The sequence below is a fragment of the Phalaenopsis equestris genome, unplaced genomic scaffold (assembly GCF_001263595.1).
Source record: "Phalaenopsis equestris unplaced genomic scaffold, ASM126359v1 Scaffold000979, whole genome shotgun sequence".
In the NCBI taxonomy this organism is placed as follows: domain Eukaryota; kingdom Viridiplantae; phylum Streptophyta; class Magnoliopsida; order Asparagales; family Orchidaceae; genus Phalaenopsis; species Phalaenopsis equestris.
Window position 1 is genome coordinate 56160 of NW_018165418.1, and position 8932 is coordinate 65091.

The 8932-nt window shown below is 33.9% G+C and overlaps 1 protein-coding gene across 1 annotated transcript in view; it reads left to right on the forward strand.

Moving 5' to 3' along the window:
- LOC110032598 (AUGMIN subunit 6-like) overlaps positions 1-7346 on the forward strand; it is a 54623-nt gene extending 47277 nt beyond the window's left edge. Inside the window, 3 exon segments of the mRNA XM_020736271.1 lie at positions 17-263; positions 5288-5572; positions 6942-7346. Coding sequence (XP_020591930.1) covers positions 17-263; positions 5288-5572; positions 6942-7021 — 612 coding nt within the window. The 3' untranslated portion in view covers positions 7022-7346.
- The last annotated feature ends 1586 nt before the right edge of the window (positions 7347-8932 follow it).

The window sequence follows — 8932 nt, forward strand, 5'->3', positions numbered from 1 at the left end:
TTATATTTTGTTGCAGGAAAATACAGATCAACTGGCTGAGATGGCTTCCAATCTCTCTCTTCAATCTGGAAAGGTTTCTGGCAGCCCGCTTCTCAAACTTCCACATTTGTTTAGTCTTACTCCAAATTCATCAGGAAAGAGTATGCATTCTGGAAAGCGGCATGCCACAGCTGCTCCACCCGCAGCTAAGTCAGAAAATATTCTTGCAGTGAAGTCAGTAGGCCAACCTTTTGGAAATGATTGTGAAGAAGTTGCAGCAGAAGGTTAGCCTTCGGTACCAGCTAATTCCGTACTTACCATAAACATGTTTCTTATACAAATATTGAGTAAAAAGTCCTCTAATTATTTACATGAGATCATTTTAAGGTGTGTTTGGGGCGGTTGTTGCTTTTTGAAGCAACAACTTCACAGGTATTGTCAAAAAGCTGTTTTTAGAATAACAGGAGTTTTTTTTTGGATAATTTGTTTTGTTGCTGCTGTTTCTGATGATAAATGTTGTTATCCCCTTATATGTGTAATTTATTTGAATGACTGTACTTTTGAAAATAGTTATAACAAAATAACAAAAACAGCTCCAGCACTAAAAAAACATGTTAGGAGTCCAAATTTCTTCAATACATCAATTGTAAGTAATCATTTCATGCATAATACCACAATAGTAAGCACTATAAAAATAACCAGCAATGCTATAATGCCTTTGGCCTTGATGTCCAGTCAATCAAGTCTTCAGAATAATTTTTTCTACAGTATTTCTCCTCATTTGATCACTATCTGGAGCAAACTCATCTATATCTTTAGCCTAACGAAAATACCAACAAACTTCACATGTTCTATGTCTGGCACAACAATAAAATATCCTCTCATACCTATCTCTCATTTTGATGTGTCCTCAGAACATTGCGCACCACAGTGACAATATATAACTATTTAAGTACTTGATGACCTTGAACTCATTTTTCTTGAGATTATAATACATTATAGTTTTAATTGACAACTAAAGTAGATATGCAATCGAACAATATAAATTTTTTTTGGTTTCATAATCAGAAAAAAAAAATATAGAAAGTAAACATCAATAAATCTTCAATACAAAACACTACATAAATATAGAAAGTAGTTATCTACAAATCCTAAATACATCTGAATAGTAAACATCTACAAGAAGGCACTACACAACACTACATAAAGACGTTGGATGAGTTCTCCAAAACATCTATAAGCTCTTCTTTTAACTAGATCCTCTCCTGTACATCCTTCTCTTCGAATGCGTTGAAATAATTCATACCAAGTCTTCATCAGACAATTGTTGTCTGAGTCAATGTTCGAATATTTCCACAAGTATGCATGTTGGATTTTCATCTAAGTCTTGAAATCAATATCGTCCCGAGAAGGATACATCTGTGTAAAATTGTATAGCATTATCATTACAACAACCATCTTTATCTATTTTTTGAAAGAATATGTCAGCATATCTCGGAGTATGACACTTCTTATATACGTTGAATGCTCTCTCAATAACACTTTATAATGATTAGTTTTTTTTGTTGAACAATTCATTCTTTTCTCTAATCACTTGGTCGTTACACTCAAAATAAAAAGTGGTAGATCTTGTCGGGGATGAACTTTAAGAAATCTTGTTACAATGGATATTCCGAATCGACAGGGTAATATTTCTCTGAATAATAAAATCTTTACTACATATATTCTCAAATCAAAGGTTTCATATATTGTCATGAATGTACTAACTTGGTGAAGACATTGGAAATTTATGTTAATGTTGTCGATTTACAAATTTGTTCTTCCACTGGATTTTGTTATACAGCCTTCCTAGTTTTTTTATGAAAGTCTTTAATAATATTTTGTCAACCTTTCTTATTGAAGTATTTGGTTGGTTTATTGTGAATTTGTATCTCTTTTAAGCATAAACCGTTGAATATGATCTTTGCCTCCCTCTCCCAAATGGTTGATATCACACCTTCCTTTTATTTACCCATTTCGTTTATCATGTAGATAAAATATTTGGAGGAAAAAAAAAATAGTTTGGCCTACAATTAAAAAATAATTATAAAAACTGAAGAAAAATTAAAAAAAAAAATAACATATCGAATTAGAGCTCAATGAGATCAGTTTGTCAAAGAATGCCCCATCCAAGATCACCGACTATATCATAGAAACTTTAAGACGTGATAGTATCTTTGCTTAACAGTGGCATGTGTGATCTAAGACCTGGTAGTATTCGTAGTTAACAGTGTGATGTGTGCGTTAAGACCATGTAGTATTTGTGGCAAACATGTAGGGACAATTATATAACTGACAATTGGTAATCAGATGAGCTCTTCTTTTTTTTTCCATGATTGCTCTGCGTACATTACAAAAACCAAAGCCGTCAAAACCACGCCCAAGTGGTTGTGCCTTGGTGCTTCACAAGTTCACTGCCACAACCAGAAGCAAAACCACACCTTTTAATAACAACAACAACAAGCCTTCATCCTACTGAGTGGGGTCGACTATATGAATATTTTTTCTCTATTGCATCCTATTAAGTGTCATTTTTTCATTTAATTCTAATAGATTAAGATCATTTTTTGTACAATATGCCAAATTATTTTTATGTTAACCTCTGCCTTTCTTAACATCAGTCGAAACTAAAACTTTTACTCTCCTAATCAGATCATCAGATGGTTGACATTTAATGCGACCAAACCATCTAAGACGACTCCCTCTAATCTTGTCTGCCACTGTTTGCTACACCAGCCCTATCACTGATATATTCATTTCACATTTTGTTTCTAACCTAAGCACTCTCACCTTGGCAAAACTTAGTTTTATGCTTCTCTTTTAAAGGCCAACATTCAGTGTCATAGAGCATTGCAAGTTGCACCACCATCTTATAAAATTTTTTTTTCAGTATTTAAGCAATATTTTTCTTTTACAATATGCCCAAAGCATTCCTCCACTTCAGCCAACCAACTTGAACTCTACCAATAATATTCTCATCTATATCACCATCATTTTGACCTGAGTTATCTAAAACTTTTAAACCTTTTAATGATTTGATCACCCGTAGTTACATCTCTGTCACTAGAATCACTACTATTAAAATTATATTCCATATATTCAGTTTTAGTTCTACTCAAACGAAGGCCTCTAGACTCGATTGTAGAGCTCCATAATTCAAGTTTTTTCCTTAACTCTTTCTCCAGTCTTATCCATAAAAAGGATATCATTAGCGAAAAGTATACACCGAGGTATATCTGCATGTATATGTCTAGTAAGAGCATCCATAACTAAAGAAAAAAAAAATATGAGCTTAAACTTGATCCCTAACGTAATCCAACTGAAATAGTAAAATACTTGTTCTATCCTCCTGTTCAAACACAAGTAACAACTCTAGCATACATATCTTTAATGACTTGAATATAAGTCATATCAACACCTTTCTTCTCGAGAACACTCCAAAGGACTTCTCTTGGAGCTTTATCCTAAGGTTTTTCTAAATAAATAAAAATCATATGTAAATTCTCTTTATTCTCTTTTCTTTTTATTCCCTTTGTACTTCTCCATCAAACCTCTCAATAAATGTATAGCTGTCATAGTACACCCGCCCAACATAAATCCAAACTGATTAAGAGAAATCTTTGTATCACGTCTTAACCTATGTTCAATTGCCCTCCCCCATAATTTTTAAAGTATGACACATCAACTTAATTCCTCTATAATTTACACACTCTTTGCATCCCCTTTATTCTTAAAAATGGGGACCAAAATACTTTTCCTCTACTTCTCAGACATTTTTTTAGTTTTTAAAATAATATTAAAGGGTTTAATAAGCCAAGAAATTCCCAAATTTCCTAAATATTTCTACACTTCAATTGGGATATCATGGGTCTTACTGATTTTTTACCCTTGCTTTTTTTAACCATATCAACTTCTTTTTTTACTACTGTGAAGATAAAAATAAAACGTTCTTCAAACAACACTTCACATTTCAATCGGCAAGATCCAAATCACGATAGAGAGAAAATCGAGAAGCGCACGGGCACAATCAGTTCAAGTTAAAGGGAGAAGCCCAACAACACAACCACTTTAGACGCAAGGAAATTTAAATTTTTAGATGCTAGATATGTACATGCATAAGAATAATGTGATGTGCTTGTAAATTCCTCTTCAAATAGAACTTCACATTTCAAATGGTAAGAACCAAACAACACAGAGAGGAAAACCGAGAAGCCCAAGATCATAACCACTTCAAGTTCAAGCTAGAAGCCCAAGGCACAAACGCTTTAGACGCAAACAAATTTAAATTTGTAGATGTGAGATATGTACATTCATAAGAATTGTGTGGTATGCATGTAAATTCCCCTTCAAACAACACTTCACGTTTCAAACAACAAGAACCAAACCACAACAGAAAGGAAAATTGAGAAGGCCAAGGGCACATTTCAAGTTCAAGCAACAAGTATCAAACCACCACCACACAGAATAGCCAAATCACCAAATCAAATAGGTAAATTGGAAAGCAACAAACCACCACTAAGGAGGACTTCCAGGAAGCCCCATTGGCAATACCACAAGCAACAAACTATCAACAGAGAGGAAAACCGAGAAGCACAATAGAGAAATCAAATAATTAAAACAGTAAGATCACCATCCCAAAGGACAACCGGGAATCCCCATCGGCACCATCACAACATATCACAAGGGAGCGACGATAATATCGGGGAAAGAGCACCATCCCAAAGGACAACCGGGAATCCCCATCGGCACAATCACAACATATCACAAGGGAGCGAGGGTAATATCGGGGATAGAGTAGAGGATTTACCGAATTGTAGAAGGTGAGATAGTCATTTCTCACCCAGAACTTTATTAGAACTGCAGAACGGAGGCTCCTGCTGGCGTTTGGCATTTCGTTGTTCCGAAAATGGGCGGGAACCAAAAGCAGGTGACAAACAATTCCCAAATGGCATAGCATTTCTTTTCAAAACGATAAGGCCGCAAAAAACCCTCCCAAATGCACATTTAGTCCTATAGTCTATAAAAGTGTCAAATTAGTCCTCAATCTCTTTTAATAGGGGGTGAAATTGTCCCCAAGGTGGATTATTTTTGCCCCATTTAAAAATTCAGCGATAATTTGACACTTTTATAGAATCTGTGAATAACATGGACCTTAGAAAGAGTCGGCATCATTTTGGCACTTTTCTGTACAAACATTTATCTTTTGACTAATCGAATGGAAACAATTCTCATAGCAGCTTTTTCTTTTCTTTTCTTTTCTTGCTGGCAGATGGGGTTTTATATGCCCTAAATATCAGGCTTGCTGTTCGTGAAGCTGCATTGTCTGGTCCATCAAGTAATTCTGAGGTTTCAGATGAGAAAAGCAGTGATGAGTCCGAGCATTTCTTTGTTCCGCTTTCCACCAGCCTTCCTGGAAAGGAGGCTGATGCTGTAATTAGTCACAGAAAACAGCCGCCCTTCTCTCCTGATAACGGGGAATGCATCGACCAAGTGTTCTCTCCTCCGTTTGTGATGAATGATTCATTCTTTGAGGATTCCTATGAAGACTTGCTTGGTAATGTTGATCCCACTCGATGGTTTTTTATACTGCTTTCCTTTTCATTGCTGATGGTGGTAATTCCAAATGACTCAGCCCTGGCATAGGGACTCATTGGACCCATTGCGTGTCACTAGTGCTGTTTTTTTTTTAAATCTGAAACCTTACAAATGTTGAAAAGTCATTATTAATTCAAAAAACAAGTTTCATAAAAATAATAATAATATTACATAAATTGCGGGGCACATTTGACTCGGCATCGATATAATATATCTATATATATTATATATTCTGACACACATATACATATATACATTCTATAGTTTATGCGCGCGCGCATATTTTTTAGCTATATACATATATACATTCTATAGTTTATGCGCGCGCGCATATTTTGTAGCTTATAGTATTCAGAACATGTACTTGAGCATTTATTTTATTGTGTATAAAATAATTTAAGTGGAATTTATTTTAGAAAAGTAGAAATGAATATTATTTTTAGCCAGCCATTGTAACCAAGTCTTTTTTTCATCAAGATTTATTATACTGGTTAAATTTATCGAAAAGGGAATAATTTAATTATTTAGTTATTATGTTGAGATTAACATATACAAGAGCAACAACAAGCTGTAACCCACGAAGTGGGGTTGGCTGCATGAATCCTTTTTCTCCATTGCTTCCTATTGAGAGTCATATTTTCATTTAATACTAATAAATTAAGATCATTTTTTTATACAATTGGCCCGACTTTTTCTAAGTTTACCTCTACCACTTAACACAAGTTGAATCTAAGACATCTATTCTTCTGATTAGATTATCGGATGGTAGACGTTTAATATGACCAAACCATCTAAGATGACTCTATAATTTTGTCCGCTACTAGAGCTACACTAACCCTACCATGGATATATTTTTTCACATTTTATCTCTCAGTGTCAAACCACTCATCTACCTACCCATTGTCGTCTCGGCAACACTTAACTTTCTTTTATGTTTCTCTTTTAAAGGCTAACAATCTGCGTCATAAAGCATTACATGTCTCATCATCATCTTATAAATTTTTCCTTTCAGTCTAAACTGTACTTTTCTATCTCACATGTTAGGAATATTTGATTTTGATTTTTTATTTGAAGATAATATCATAAATTAATCTTATGTTGAATAATTTTCTTTTTCAAATATATGAGGCTATCCCATGTTCTCGAGCAAAAACTGAAGTGTGCAGAACAAACCATCTGGTCGACTCTGTAGTAAATAACCATAATTTATTTACGGAAAAGATAACGATAATTTCAATATTAAACTGGTTGATTTGGATTAGCTATATTAAATCAAGCGAAAATTAGCAGCCCTATTATAGTGATTGCTGATTCTCGTTTACTTGCAGCACCACTGTCAGAGACTGACGCTGCCTTAATGGGAAGCCCAAGCTGGTTGGAGGGCAACTCATCTAATGCTTCAGGATAGTACAAACTTAACAAGCATTTGTTCTTTTAAATATAATTTAATTCACATCATGTAAATTTTATTTGTTAATTTCATTTGAATCTTTTTCACCCCAGTGAGCAAATTTAGTCTCAGATCTTAATTACGGCCTGTCAAAAATTGAGCTGATCTATCTCCTTTGGTTTTGACTGTTTTTTGAGAGGTTTAATGAGAGATTAGTGCATGTGCTGTTGTATATTTGTAACTCTAATTTTTTTTAAGGATCTATGAACATTTATAGCACTGGGAAATATATAATAGCTCTTTTTAAAAGTTGTATTTTTAACATTAATTCCACATTCAGTTGGAGCTGAGGTCTATGATTTATTATTGGCAGGTAATTTCCAAAGGATTAAATGTGATTTTATGTCAAGTTGATTTGTATAAATTTCTGATATTTGAGAGATTCATGGATAAATTTATTATGGATCTGCAGGTAACTTGCAAAGGATTCATTCTGATTTTATGTTAAGTTGATTTATGTGCACATTAAGTTACTGAGATTTGAGAGATTCATGGATATTAAAATTTATATATCGATTTTCTGCTTGCATAATAAAGCTTAGGCAATATGTACATTTAGAAATTTAGAAAAATCAATTGGTCATGCATTACTCCAGCGATTAAATGCGCATTGTAGGAACATCAATTTGGTTTGTTAGGATCAAACTTTGTGGAGCTAATTTGCTTGGTGTTGGTATGAAAGTTATATATATTCAAAAGAATAGTCGGAGGCTATCATACGAGCCCTGACCAGCCTAAGAATTTGAGTACTGCATTCTACACTCGCAAGAAATTGAAACCCAAACCAAAAAAGTAACTAACAAGTAAATGCCCGATGATCTGAGAATATCTAGAAATGAATGGTATTTTTAGCCAGCCATTGTGACCAAGTGTTTTTTTCATCGAGATTTATTATACTGGTTAAATTTATCGTAAAGGGAATAATTTAATTATTTAGTTCTTATGTTGAGTTAACATATACAAGAGCAACAACAAGCTGTAACCCACGAAGTGGGGCTGGCTGCATGAATCCTTTTTCTACATTGCATCCTATTGAGAGTCATATTTTCATTTAATACTAATAAAGTAAGATCATTTTTTATACAATTGGCCCGAGTCTTTCTAAGTCTACCTCTACCACTTAACAAGTCGAATCTAAGAGATCTACTCTCCTGATTAGATTATCGGATGGTAGACGTTTAATATGACCAAACCATCTAAGATGACTCTATAATTTTGTCCGCTACTAGAGCTACACTAACCCTACCATGGATATATTTTTTCACATTTTATATCTCAGTGTCAAACCACTCACCTGCCTACCCATTGCATCTCGGCAACACTTAACTTTTTTTTATGTTTCTCTTTTAAAGGCCAACAATCTGCATCATAAAGCATTACAGGTCTCGTCATCATCTTATAAAATTTTCCTTTGTACTTTTCTATCTCACATGTTAGGAATATTTGATTTTGATTTTTTATTTGAAGATAATATCATAAATTAATCTTATGTTGAATAATTTTCTTTTTCAAATATATGAGGCTATCCCATGTTCTCGAGCAAAAACTGAAGTGTGCAGAACAAACCATCTGGTCGACTCTGTAGTAAATAACCATAATTTATTTACGGAAAATATAACGATAATTTCAATATTAAACTGGTTGATTTGGATTAGCTATATTAAATCAAGCGAAAATTAGCAGCCCTATTATAGTGATTGCTGATTCACGTTTACTTGCAGCACCACTGTCAGAGACTGACGCTGCCTTAATGGGAAGCCCAAGCTGGTTGGAGGGCAACTCATCTAATGCTTCAGGATAGTACAAACTTAACAAGCATTTGTTCTTTTAAATATAATTTAATTCACATCATGTAAATTTTATTTGTTA